The sequence below is a fragment of the Triticum urartu genome, chromosome 6 (genome assembly GCF_003073215.2).
Source record: "Triticum urartu cultivar G1812 chromosome 6, Tu2.1, whole genome shotgun sequence".
NCBI lineage: Eukaryota > Viridiplantae > Streptophyta > Magnoliopsida > Poales > Poaceae > Triticum > Triticum urartu.
In genome coordinates, this window is record NC_053027.1 from 41,706,356 (window position 1) to 41,720,527 (window position 14,172).

The 14,172-nt window shown below is 43.1% G+C and overlaps 1 protein-coding gene across 2 annotated transcripts; it reads right to left on the bottom strand.

Moving 5' to 3' along the window:
- Positions 1-9,666: 9,666 nt before the first annotated feature.
- LOC125516095 lies at positions 9,667-13,970 on the bottom strand. Of its 2 annotated transcripts, XM_048681577.1 has the most exons (3): positions 13,152-13,970; positions 11,718-11,817; positions 9,667-9,936 (listed from the first exon to the last, which is right to left on the bottom strand). In XM_048681577.1, exons 1-2 carry the CDS (start codon positions 13,951-13,953, stop codon positions 11,765-11,767), a joined length of 855 nt encoding a protein of 284 aa, XP_048537534.1. In that variant the 5' UTR covers positions 13,954-13,970; the 3' UTR covers positions 9,667-9,936; positions 11,718-11,764. The 2 variants fall into 2 exon arrangements, 1 of the variants encoding a protein (XP_048537534.1); XR_007287232.1 differs by having other exon boundaries at positions 11,718-13,970.
- Positions 13,971-14,172: the final 202 nt, after the last annotated feature.

The window sequence follows — 14,172 nt, forward strand, 5'->3', positions numbered from 1 at the left end:
CTTCCAGAGAGAAATCCCATGTCTCTTTGAACTCTATGCTGTCAAGCAATTCATTGAAAATGCGTTTCTTTTCCCACTCAATTGAGAAACCATCTGAAACATACCAAACTTCCAGCACAGGGATCTCAGGGATGATGCTCTTCTTTTGTATATCTAGTTTCACTAAATCTAGAATTGAAAAAGCTTTTACGGGTTCATGCACTTCCTTGTTTTCCTTCTTCTGAATCCAGAACTGAATCGATGGAATCTCGTCAGTTTCTGAGCTATCGTTAACTGCATCGTCACTGCCTGGGTTGTCTCCCTCATGATTATAACCACCACTGTCACCTTTGTCTGTGCTCTCGCCACCAACATCCCCATCCCCACTACCCCCACCCATGTCGTCATCCTCCTCCTTATGTTCATCTTCTTTTTCGCTCTCTTCATCATCCGCGTGTTCGTCTGCATCGTCATCCTCATCATCATCTTCTGCCTCCCCCTCATCCTCTCCTTGCTGCTCTTCATCTTCTCTGTCGGGATCTTCATCATCTGTATCTTCTCCATCCTCCCCTCTGTGAGTTTCTTTATCCTCTCTCCCATGGTCCTGCACATGATCATCACCTACCATGCTCCCCCCATGTGAGTTGCCATCATCATCATCACTATCATCACCATCACTGCCAGCGTCGTCTTCATCATCATCTGATCCATTACTTTCATTGTCGTCATCATCACTGTCATCATCCGACTGGTATGATTCCTCATCACTAGGGAGTGTGTTGCTATTGCTTGCGCCCACATGTCGTCTTTTCCTTGAATGTTGACTGCTTGAACCACCAGCATTGTCAGCTGCGCCGCCCCTTGTTGTGCCATCATCTTCATCAAGTTTCCCAATCCCATGTACGAGCTTGCCCATTGAATGAGATATTTCAGAACAAATTTCATGCACCAACCCAACAAGCTTTTCTTTCTGCACATAATGTAAGAAAAGCATCAGGTTAAAAAAGAAGGGACAAAGAAGTACCCATTGCACATAACACATGGGAAAATGTATGCAAAAACAGCTTACATTTGGGTCATATGAGTTGGGGACCCTTGCTGCCACAAACTTAGTGACATGTTCAAGACTTCCAAACAAGCTTTCATCAGCGCATCGGGCGAACTCGGTCTTGAGCTGAGAATGAAAATTAGGAAAATGAATGAATTATGGTTGAAAGTTTTATTTTGATTACTATATGTTGTTAGTTGCTAAATATACTAACTATAGTTGCCTCATTACTGTGAGTGCGGTTGCATAACTTCTGTTTAGGAAGTTGTCTGACGTATATGTATTGTTTAGCAGGTAAGAAACCAAAACAAAAACAGTTGAAAAGTAAAAGGGTTGAGAGAACAATTTCAAAATGAGTTGTTGGCCTATTAGCCATGAAGTTGCCAAAGAATATTGGTTGAATTGCCCAACATTTGGATGTAAGTTGCCTAACATTGATGTTTCCACATAAACTTATATACTCACCATTGATTGGGTTTTCCTTCTAAAAAAACTAATGAGCAACTGCTTAACACATAAAAAAGTAGGAGAAAACCAAAAATGAAAAACTTACCCTCAACTTTCCAAACTCACCCCGACCTTTTTTGTCCTTTTTAATGACCTTAGCAATACGAGCGGAGTTCCAAACAGATACTCTTGGTACCGTGCTTGGCATGGGTTCATCGACATCCAATGAGTCCAGGTATAGCAGCTGCAACATGCAAAAGACAAGATGAAATTGAAACTCAGAATGAAAAAGTGTATTAGAAATGCAAAAAAGCAGGCATGAAAATTTATATAACAAGACGATACAACACAAAGGGGAAAGAACAAAATTGCACTTACAACCAAGTGCATTACACAACAGCACACTGCCTTCTTATCACTTGGCCCCGCGAATGCCAACTTTAGTTGATCAACTACAAATTGGCACACATTGGTCTCTGTTATCGCATCCACGTGCATCACAGCAGGATAGCACCGTGGTGATATGTTCAAACTTGTTGTAGGAGCAAGGAAACACGAAAAAGCAACTGCCAACCAAGCGCACAAGAAATTGTCATCTGCTGCCCCAGCCATGTCTTTAATCATTTTGCACCATGATGTCAGTGATGGTGAACCTTTGGTAGTAATCTTCAAGATTGCATTCATTTGAGTTGTGTATTCTGCTCTCTTTTCATAGCACACTTTCCTCCCCCTGTTTGGCAGACCACATATCCTATGAACACTAGCTTCATCAACTGGAATCCTGCCCCTCTCCGGGATGATCAGTTGTGATCTTTCAGGGTCATAAAGTTTCATAACCCACTGGCTCAAGTCTCCTGGCATACTGGACGTTGCGATGTCCAGCAGACCTCCAAATTCTTTTGCAATTATTTTATCCTTCTGAGGTCCCACTAAATCCTTGTTTAGCTTGAACAACCTTGCAGGTGATGCCCTGTTTCGCCGACCCTATAACGAAAAAGTAAAGCAACTCTAAGTCAGGTATTTTTGCAAGTCTGGCAAATTATTGAGCAACATTTAATTAGAGGTAAAGCAAAAATTCACCCATTTTCAACCCCAAAAACCAAAACTCCCCTGAGTGATGCATCACTCAGTTTTGGAGAAAAAAATAACTCTTATTGGGCCATTTTGCAACTCTGTGCATTTAGTAAGGTAGCTACATGCATGACTGGCAGGTGCATACAGGATAAAAAATGAAAAAAGCATCATCCTCCCAAAGTTGCAGCCAAAAAATACTTTGAGCTACTAGTTTGCATGCATATTTTACCTCATTTTCGCCTGTCTTCTGCCGTTTTGGCTTCGATTCCTCCTCTTGTGTGGTATGCTTGATCTCTGAATCATCGTCTGGTGCGCTGGCGTTGCTATCTATGTCTGACGGACGCTTGCCACGAGAGGTTATCCCTTTAGAACGGCTACGCTTGTAGCCAATTAACGGCTTTTCTTGTTGAAGTGGTGGGTGAACCTGCATTGCAAAAAAGAAAAGTCACATAACTCGGACATGCAAAATCAACTCAGCCCTGCCTCACCTTCTAAAAAAAGAGCACCAGTAAGAAAGAAAAATGAAAACCCAAAATACCTCTAATTCATATGCATCCTGTTGGGTTGCTTGTGCAGCCTGACTGTCAATATTCTTGTTTGTCTCAGACATTGTTGAGTTCTACAAAAAAATAAACAGAACACAAAATAAGGATATGAGCAGAAAGGATAGGTAACAGTAGCCACATTTACAAATCCTCTCCGTTGTGATGGAAAACTTGTCTACACATGACACTGTATTTGGCAATTTAATATCTCAATCAACAACTGTATAGTTTGCTGATGTGTCACTCACCTACCCTCTCCCCATGACAAAAACATTGGTTTTAGTAAAAATTGTCAGAATTAACAAAAAATATACGCAACTCATGTACTGGCGTGCGGGCAACTCTGCAGTACAGTTTTACGCAACTCTTGCCTGAAAAAACTACACAAAAACTAGTCATGGCGTCATCATCTTCCTCAGCTCGGGTCATGGGATCCCCTTTTATTGACTTGTGACCAAGGTTATACCATCTTTGTTTTGAAAAAGAGGAATAAACGCACTAGGCGTGTCATCAAACCATTCACCATGGGTCAGGGTCATTCTAGCTAATTCATGAAGTACAACATTAGCGTCTCCAAAAGCAGTGCTCAAAACAAAGTGATGAATTTCACAAGCTAGATGATAACAGTCACCTAAGATAGCTGCATACACATTGCTCATATTAAGCTCTTTCAGGCAACTAAATACAGGGGAAAAAATGTGGGCAACTTTTCTGAAGGTGTCGGGCAACTCCTGTGCAGATTTTAGGCAACAAAAACACATAATCTACAACCCAAAACTCATACATATTAAAGCTCTTTCAGGCAACTAAAATACAGGGAAAAAATGTGGGCAACTCTTCTGAAGGTGTCGGGCAACTCCTGTGCAGATTTTAGGCAACAAAACACACAATCTACAACCCAAAACTCATACATATTAAAGCTCTTTCAGGCAACTAAATACGAGGGGGAAAATGTGGGCAACTCTTCTGAAGGTGTCGGGCAACTCCTGTGCAGATTTTAGGCAACAAAAACACATAATCTACAACCCAAAACTCATACATATTAAAGCTTTTTCGGGCAACTAAATACAGGGGAAAAAATGTGGGCAACTCTTCTGAAGGTGTCGGGCAACTCCTGTGCAAATTTCAGGCAACAAAACACAGAATCTACACAGAAAAAGGCAACACCCGCATAAATCTACAAAACGCAACTCCTACGCAAAAATTTGTGCAGGGATCTCAGGCAACACCCCTATAGAACACAAACTCGTAACCCTGACAACCCTAGCAACCGCAAACGCCAGATCTACCGCATGTGATTCGCGTCTCCCCACACCATCAGCCCCTCAACCTTCAGAAAACGCAGCAAACGCACCACCACCACCTATCATCAAGCGCGAGGAGGAGATTCGGACCATGGGGACCAGGAGATGCACCTTACCTCAGAAATTCATCAACTCCCCCCGGCGGAAATGAAGCGTCCAGGCAACCTTCAACCCCTCACCCTCCGACGGTTTGGAGCACCGCGGCGACCTTCGCCCAGCTTCGGCCCACCACCACCACCACAGCCTCGCGCGCCCCCTGCCCGTCGCCACCCACACGGGCCTCAACAACACCATCCCGCGGTCTCCGCGGATGCCGGCGACCTCTGCCCAGCCCGGCGAGATCTCCAAATTCTGCGGCGGCGAAGAGCGGCGTGGTGCGGGAGGAAAGGGGAAAGGGATTGGGAGAAGACAGCGACGCCCCTCGCCAGGCAGTTTCAAAAATTGCGCCAATGGCACCGAAGCGTGGGCGGTAGTGGTGGGCCTGCCAGGTTTATGGCTGTCGTGAAGGGTCACGCGAGCTGTCCAGACAAAAAAAACACCTGGGCACGATCGCCCGTGCGACTTCGAGATCGGAGGGCTCTCCGAGCGTGTGCTCGCGCGAGCAAACCAGCATCCAAGCACTTTTTAGCATTTGGGTTTTTATTATTACTAGTCAATGTGTACCTGCAATGCACGTTACTTTGGAAGTATATTAAGTGCATGCGAATATTAAATAGAATATTATTTGCGTATTATTATGTGATTAGCATTATATTAGACATAAAATTAACTGTACGCTAAACATGTTGAGCTCTCGACATTGAAGCAGTCTAGTTCGTTGGATTGACATGATTTGATGGCCGGGATTAATTGGATTTGCCCCTTTGGGTCTTTTTATATTGGTATAGATATAGATTTTGATGAAAAAGCAGCAGAGTGCTGATTTTTCGCTGATGTAGAAGGAATGAAAGTACTCCCTCCTGTCCTTTTACTCTGCATATTAAATTCGTGTCAAGCTAAACTTTGCAAACTTTGACCAACTATATATTAAAAAATATTCACATCTACAATACCAAAATGTATTTCATGAAACTACATTTTATAATGAATCTAACAATATTGATTTGGCATTGCGAATGTTGACATTTTTTTTCTATAATTTGGTCAAAGTAGAGAACTTCGAGCAAAACTTATATGCAAACTAAAAAAGACCAAAGTTCAAAAAAGCCTAAATAATCATCCGAGAAAAAGAAAACTACCATGGCACCGGGACCCATATGCTATACACCGGTTCAGGTATGAGATGAAGGCAGTTCAAAAAAGTTTGCCATTGGCGCGAGTCGAGCCTGTCTCCAAGTCCTCGCATCATCAATGAGTCTGGTATGAACCTGCAAGGCCGAGGCAGCATTGTGGTTCAAGATCCTCACATTCCTTTTCTTCCATAGGCACCAAGGCACAAGTAAGCATGTCGCCATCCCCCATCCATGTACATAACTTTGTCCGAGGCATGTCTCATTTGTCGCCTGAAGCGTTGCAGCAGACTGCAAGTGGTTGGTTGATTTCCCTGAAAAACGTACTTCCTCCGTTCGAAAATACTTGTCATCAAAATGGAAGAAAGAGGATGTATCTAGAATTAAAATGGATGAAAGGGGATGTATCCGGAAATACTTGTCATCAAAATGAATAAAAGGAGATGCATCTAGACGTATTTTAGTTCTAGATACATCCCCTTTCATCCATTTTGATGACAAGTATTTTCGGACGAATGGAGTAGTTTTCATGTGATCGTAGTAGCAGTTTCATTTAATATAATGGTATAATAAACAATTTTTCCTCTCCTAATTGTAATTAGTATGCACATGCTACAGTATAATGAAGTGTGCCGCTTATATACTAATCAGATGCTAATTACCCACAGCTGGTACCAAGTAGTTTCTCCCTCCGTTTGGGTTTGTTATGCCCTTTTGTATTTTGGGCCAAAGTCTGACCATCGATAATACTAATAAAATATGACGTATATGTTACATGAAGTGTACAATTGGATTTCTACTTGAAAGAGGTTTCTCATGGTATATCTTTTGTGATATATAGTTTATATTTTGTTAGTTGAATTCATGATCAAAGTTTGATCCGGATACGAGAAGGCTCGGTAATCACGAGCACGGGAAGTACTTGATCAACGAAGGCCGAGGTTCTTAGCTAGTGCAAGAGAGCAGATCACAAGAGGAGAAAGACAGTGTGTGTGAGCTGCATGAGATAAGGTTCTTTGAGTGGTACCGTCAGTAATCTAAACACTTCAATGAACCATGGTGCACATGGTAAAAGATAGTTGAAGTATACAAGGAAAACACACACGAGGCACAGAGATTACGGGAGCAAAAGCCCAAAGTGAAGCACCACAAAACTCAGAGGAAAACTAAAAGAGGGGAGGCCGGCGAGAAGCGAACTGAACTGCACCCGGGAGCCATCAACCTCAAGTACAAGCATGAGGAGGAGCTCCACAGAGAATCTCACTACACCAATATAGAATGAACTAGTAGTGTGGAGGAATCGGCGAGACAAGTCATCAGCAAGTCGAGGATCGACGCAATCAAAAGGCATCAGATAATCGAGATCGTATGACGTACCATGTGCCATCAGTGAGACTGAAGAATAGAGCGCAACCAAGACCCCACCCAGTAGCATAGCTAGGATTGGGCCAAGCCCCGGGTCAACTAAGGTCACACAGTGCTAAACATTTAAAACAAATGCTAAACAATGTAAAACAGTGTAAAATGGGTCATGTCAATGATTACCACTCCCCTGGCCATGACCCACATAGCCTGGGGCTGTCTACGCCCCTGGCGACACAAACGTGCCGCCACAAGGCCAAAGGGCGACACACAACAGAGGCATTCCCGAAACTTTCCACACACTAACCAAGCGCCAACAAGTCGAGGATTGTTGCCTGCACAATCAAAGGGCAACAAAAAGACCAAGACCGTGCGACAACACCTATGTGTCGTTGGTGAGGCTGAAGGACAGAATGTAGTCAAGACCCTGCTACACTGGTGTGCCGCCACTAGGTCGAACGGTATAGTTGAAAGGTTAGTTAGTAGTTGATGCAACCATTGACAAACTTTGACATACTTGTGAACATCTTTTTTAGTTATAGATGTGATGATGGAGTGTATGGTTACTTTCTTGGTACTGCATCAACCAACATGTTTGTTGAATCAGCTAGCATATCAGGAAACCCTTCTTCACTTCACCATGTAATTAAGCTTGCAATCATCATGTAAGCTAGGAAACAAGGAAAAGAACATTTCTCCTTTCTATTCTTCCTCTTTTCACAAAGTAGGAAGCAAAGGGTACTTTTTTCGGATAGGAAGCTAAGCTAGCTACGTGATGGAAGTGGCTTCTCCAACATTCAAGCCCACTACCTCACTCATCCTTGGCAACCCTAACCAGTTTATTCCCCTTCACAATAATCCACCAAAGGAACGCCGACCTTTAGTGTTTCTCTTTCTAACTAACAATGAGTAATAAACGTAGAAACATACACGCGCATATCACATCTCGATGATAAAATCGTAATATCCCTCGTCCTGGACACGAGTGTCGCCTACCAGTGGCGATGGGTGTACAAAGCTCAAGATTATAATGGACTAATATATACTACTAAGTACTGACGTCAATTTTGTAGCTACGTGTTTCCAGAAGAGAGCCAAAATTAGTGTGTGTACATGTACATATGTACACCCATTTTCTATCGTGCCTCCGCCCATGTTGCTTATCACAGTGCAAACATCACCGAAGGAGAAGCTCCATAACTGCAATTGTCAAAGCTCCATCACCGAAGGAGAAAAAACACTACAAACACCAGAATCATCCCAGTACAACGAGTTCTATAACTAGCAAATGGTACCTGTCAACAAAGGTTCCTAACAGCAATTGTCAAAGCTCCATAAGAAAAAACTACAAACGGCCGAATCATCCCAAACACTGAAAAAAATAGCGCGCTATAGCGTGTAGAGGGGACCTAATAGCGTGCTATAACACCCTAATAGGGTATTTTCAGGGGCAACACTATTTTTTTCCTTGATCCCAGTACATCCAATTTTAACTAGCACATGGTATCTGTCAACAAACAAAACCAGTATCCTGACCAGCAGCTTAGAAAACACGGCAAATCAGACAGAATCAGGCAGCACCAGCATGATAGGCCACAAGCAACGTGATCACAGACAAAAGCGCCACGCAATGCAAATTACAGGTTTCGAAGCATTCAGCAGCTGGCTTCTTCTTCACCAAAATATAAACAGGGCACTGCAACATCACCCTAAACCATCAACCCAACATTATCCCCATACTGCCAGCACCAAAGGTTACCGACATAAAACCCCAGCATAAGAGAAGTGCCTGTCTCTACATGGCGCGCCCATTTGATCTTCGCAAATTCATGTCACGATCACAGGATTCAAATCTATTTATCTTTTCTAAGATGAAGAAACGATAAATCATATTTTTTATAAATTCAAATGTCACCCAACTCGTCAAAGGCTTTGCCATACCTCAAAGAAATAAGAAGAAAATCACATCTGGGGTGTAGCAAGATACCAGTACTCCCTCCTAATGACTGATTCATTGTCATTAGTCCCAAATGGCTAGTATGAGGAATTGTCATTCAGGTATTCAAGAAAAACATATTAGTATGTTCTAGAAAAACAAACAAAAACATATTAGTGCTCCGTCACCACAGCCCTATGGGCCAACTACTACAGTCCAACGGCACAAGATCTTAAGAAGCTGCATGTGTTGGCCCAGAAAAGAAAACAGAATAGAGTTCAAGGTTTGGCGTTTCATCTGTTTACCAACCTCCTCAGCATAGCTATAGAGATGCAGATTGAAAAATCAGAAAAGGGAGAGAAAATACTTCCAAGCAACCTACATATAACCTTCTCAATGTAACTCCACCGAAATGATTCATGTCTGAATAAAGTACAAACGTTAGACATACTACAGATTACAAGGTGAAACTTTACGTATACAAACAGATCAACACAACTCGCATACTGGTCATTCTAGTGACAAACATGGGATGACTCTTCTCCTGGATTTATAAGTCTTTTTGAGATGCATATTTTTTATCTAATACGATAGCACCATGGGACATAACATCAGCAGAGACATAGAAGCTTGAGAACTTAACCTGACACGAAATGGGACATAAACACAGTACTGGAAAGAGGCGCACACACAACTGACAGGTGAGCTTGCATTGCATCAACGTGCTTGCTTGGAAGGCATAAAAAAACCACAAGAGTGACCGACATGGCCAACACTAGTCATTAATCCAAGCAGTTCACTGTGTCCTCATACAGAGCTTGGATAACGGACGGTATGTTGCAAACTAAGCGATTAGTTCCTACAAATCATACTTCACAACTGACCAGTACAGAGGGCCAATTTCTGAGTGGGGCACAATCACAGACCCCGTGCACAGCATACAAAATGGAAGAACCTACAGCACACAACCCATTTCTGCATCTTTAGCCAACCAGAACTTAATCCTAGATACCTGCAGAGCAACAAATTTCATCAGTCAAACCAAATTGCACAATTTATTCCTGGAAAAGCCGTTAAATTTATGCATCAGGATGGCTCAAACAGTAAACATCAACTTCACTACTACTGTGGAAATTGTGCTAGAATTTCAAAAACTGGATTGTCTCGGCACTGTTGGAAAAAACCAACATTAGAAACAGAGAACAGCTACAGGAGAGCAATTAATTTTATATTTTTACTACTACATCTTCAACTCTTAAGATGATTATCTAGTACTCTGACCTAACTAGACGCTAAAATATTAGTAGTTGAGACTTATTCGCCCGAGGCGGTGGGGGTTGGATGCAGTGGACCAGCTGGTTTGGTATGTGCGTGGAAGACGATGCCAGGCGAAAGTCTGCCTCCGACTATGATCGGAGCCGGCAGCAGCGGCGTCCGCGGGCGTCGCATCCTTCTGGAAGGTGCTGCTGTGGTGAAGTGCTCCTCTCCCTTACCGTCCCCTGCTCCGAGGGAAACCTCAGATCCGTGCTCTACCGGATCGGATGATGGCGATACATTGCGTCGTTCCCTTCTTGAGGGCATCATTTTTGGAATAGGGATCAGCCGGAGAGACCAGTGGTGGTGGTGGTGAAGCGACTGACTTGGAGTCGATGGTGGTTGTTCGGTGGTGTTCTTTGGGGTTTGGTGGCGGTGCCTTCGGCACCCCAAGGCGGCCATTTGTTTCCCCCTCGTGTTAGGTGTCTCGCGATGCTTGCTCAAGACCCTCCCATGGTGGCCGATGTGTTGCAGCGAGCGTCGTGCTCTCGGTGATGTCTTGGTTCATCTTTGCTCTTTGATGGCGCAAAGTGCCTCCCCAATTTGCTAATCGTTCCGATCTTCCGCTGCGGGGCTCCCAGTCAAGGTTCGTGTTTTACACTTGTTGATTGTGGATGCTCCTGAGTTGTGCCGTGGGGCTCGGTATGCACGCAATGCGGTGCGTTAGGTTGCTCGCAAAGTCTAGGTATTGTGATCCCTTACAACACCCCACATCTACTTGCGTCTCTCGTGGTGTTGTTCTTTCTGCATGCTAGCTAGGTCGTTCCATCTCCTGGGCGTCAATTTTTCTTCTTCTTCTGTAACACCTTGTTACTTGTACAGTTTTCGGCCCGGTTTCCCTCATAAACGGGGTCAGCTTGTTTAGGTTTTCGACCCAGTTTCCCTTATAAACTGGATCAGCCAAAGCTAAGGGGCGACTCTTGGCTTTGGCAGCTTTTTGAGCAATATATTCAGGTGGGGAGCCTCCCCCCCCCCCCCGGTGACCGTTCAAAAAAAATTAGTAGTTCAAATAACTCTATTATGAGATACCGAACATCCTAGCTGATCAGTTATCTGAGCTAGAGGGAGAAGAAACTGCGCTAACAGAAGGAACCAGGTGAGTACTAAGGAGGAGGTAACTCAAAGCAAGACAGCTAAATGTAAGGAAAAGGCAAGAGAAAGAGCACATCCAATAGTGAGGGGGTAGAACATCTGCAAATAATAGAGAAGGTAGGTGGGCGAAGGCATGAGAAGGTAATGCTGATGAAGGTATCAAGGGATGAGGAAGCAAGGCCTGGAGAAAAGATCGAAGCTGCAGCTTGCCATGAAAGCGTGATACGAGGTGGGCAGGTGGGAAACAGCTAAGCAAAGAATTGTTGACAAAATCTTAGTCCTACTCCTATCTTGTAATCTGGTACTTGAGAAATGGCGGCAAAAGGAAAACAATACACTAAAAAAACAGTTCAGATACCTCAAGATACATGCATAAGATATGCTTACCTGCTCAACCAGTACATCACGACAGCATATTTAACCAGATAACCATCTTATGTATTGTGCAAAAGATCAGTTCCATCACGTCCACCACGAATGTCTGTTTCTGGAAGCATAAGAAGGCAAAACAACCAATGCCATTCCAACAAAAAGCCAAATGGATACGAGGAGGCATGAGCAAGATGTTTAGATAAACTTTGTTGTAGTTTGAAAAGAATCAGTTTTATACAAGATTAGTATGAATTTAATGAAAATTCCGAAAATAGTATAAGCTGATTATACTACCATAAAAGTGAAGAAGATGCTCACTATCTTAAAAGTGAATATTCTGAAAAAAATATAAGCTGGTTACTATCTTGAAAATGAAGATGTACTCAGACATTAGATGGTCAGAAAAGGCTATCCAGAATTATTAAGCTCAAGTCCACGCTACATCAGAATAAATAAAATATAATCACACTAATAAATCTTAGCAACAAAAGTGATCAGGACTATTCAGATTTGGATCATCTTCAAATTGATTTAGCCTGAAAAAATATAATCAGTTCACAGAATGAAAGAAGGAAATAGAATGAGCTTTAAGCTCAGATTTGGATTATCTTCAAACAGATATACTAAATACTGAAAGAAGGAAATATCTTCCAACAGAGACACTAAATATTGAAAGAAGGAAATAGAGTGAGCTTTAAGCTTCCAACTGTCATCCAACAGAGATGCTAAATATTGAAAAGGGATAATCCAAACTGTCTTCTAACAGAGATACTAAATATTGAAAGAAGGAAACAGAATGAGCTTTAAGCTTCCAACTGTATCGACTGAGCTATTTCAGTTCACAAGCAAGTTTCTCAAGTAGTTGTCTTCAGCTTCCAAGTGTCATATACTTTATCTTTAGGGAAAAAAAACTGGAGCTATGCACTAAAACTACCATTTTACAATTCTTGCATGTGTTAATAGGCACAAAGCAGTGAAACATAGTTCTAAAGAAACCATTTGCCAATCTTGGCATTCATTGTTTTATTCAACAAGTATTCATATAATAAACTTAATAAAGACAGTTTGCTAGCTCTGACTTGAACAACAAAAATTACAGAAATTAAGCTAACAATAAATGATTTTTTTTTTGCGGGTGAACAATAAATGAATTGCAGCCCTCCGCTTGGCTGCAGAGCATATAACAAAATATGCGCCAACAACAGATCTTTTTTCTACGAACCATAATCATTACATAAAACACCACCACACAAGAATCGGAACAGAGATAGTACAGAAACAAAATCGCTATATGTTGATTAAGTCATCAAGCAGCAAACAAAACAAGTGATATGACAGCACTTAAAATTGTTAACTTAACACGAAAGGATGTGAACCGTATTGCCGTCAACAAATTATAGAAAATAGATATGGTTTTGTTGCAACTGATATGTGAAGGCATGTTATTACCTGCAATGCAGACGCTTTCGAATGGATAATAATAAGGATAAATTTTGGTCCGAAGAAGTTTCTTGAACTGAAATGACTCAAGATGGATCATGAAGAGGCCGACCGGTGTCTTCAGGAACACAACATTATTCTCCTCAGCATACCCCATTATCACTAAGGGTCGCTTCTTCTCTGAGTTGAACTTCCTAGCACCCATGAAGCAACACCATATGCCGGTCGCTGAGGAGTAAACACGGGCGAGGGCTCGTTTGTCCTCGAAGTCCACCACTGTCAAGACCACTCGGAAGTGAACCTCTCCGGCAGCCACCGGAAGCACCGCCCCCTGGATTATGATCTGCAATCCATCTCTCTCAAACTCTGGAGGAACGGCAACGCGGTGCTGGTCGGAGGTGACAGAATCCCACACCAGGATCTGGTTCGAAGATGGGAGGAAGAAGAGTGCTAGGCCATGGCGGCATCCGAGGATCACGGAGCGACGGCCGCCGTCGTCCTCGAAGGAGAATCGCTCCGGAGGGACACGATTAGGGGCCTCCAGAGTAGGTACGAAGGATAATAGGTCATCAAAGAAACCGAGGAGGGGAGGGTTGCGGCGGTGGTGGATGCGGAAGCGGCGGGAGAATCCTGGGTCGGAGACGAGGAGGCGCCAGCGCCTGCAGACGGCGGAGGCGCGGGGGAGGGAGGACGGCAGCGGGGGGAGGCGGAGGAGGATCTCGGAGAGCAGGTTCTCATCATCCATGGGCGCCGTCGCCGGAGAGCGGGGCTGGCGGCGGAGGCAACTCATCCCCCCCTCCTCACTGCGCATGCTGTGGATGTGTGGATGTGGTGGAGTCGAAGCAGAGCAGGCGGCCCAACAAATGGATGAATCGCTCAAGTGGATCGGCCCACTCAAGAAATCACGTTTCCTTTTGTTGGCTTTCTAAAAAGAATTAATTTTGGGTTACTAATTAGGAGTACAATTTTCAATTTATTTATTTTATCTAGAAAAATCAGTAGTAAAATTAAAAAAATAAAAGCTTAAATA

Excerpts from the sequence above, each read along its gene's own strand:
- LOC125516095 (XM_048681577.1), bottom strand. The coding sequence starts at position 13,953 with ATGCGCAGTGAGGAGGGGGGGATGAGTTGCCTCCGCCGCCAGCCCCGC. Across the intron at positions 11,818-13,151 it reads CGAAAGCGTCTGCATTGCAG|AAACAGACATTCGTGGTGGA; the intron begins GTAATAACATGC and ends TTATGCTTCCAG.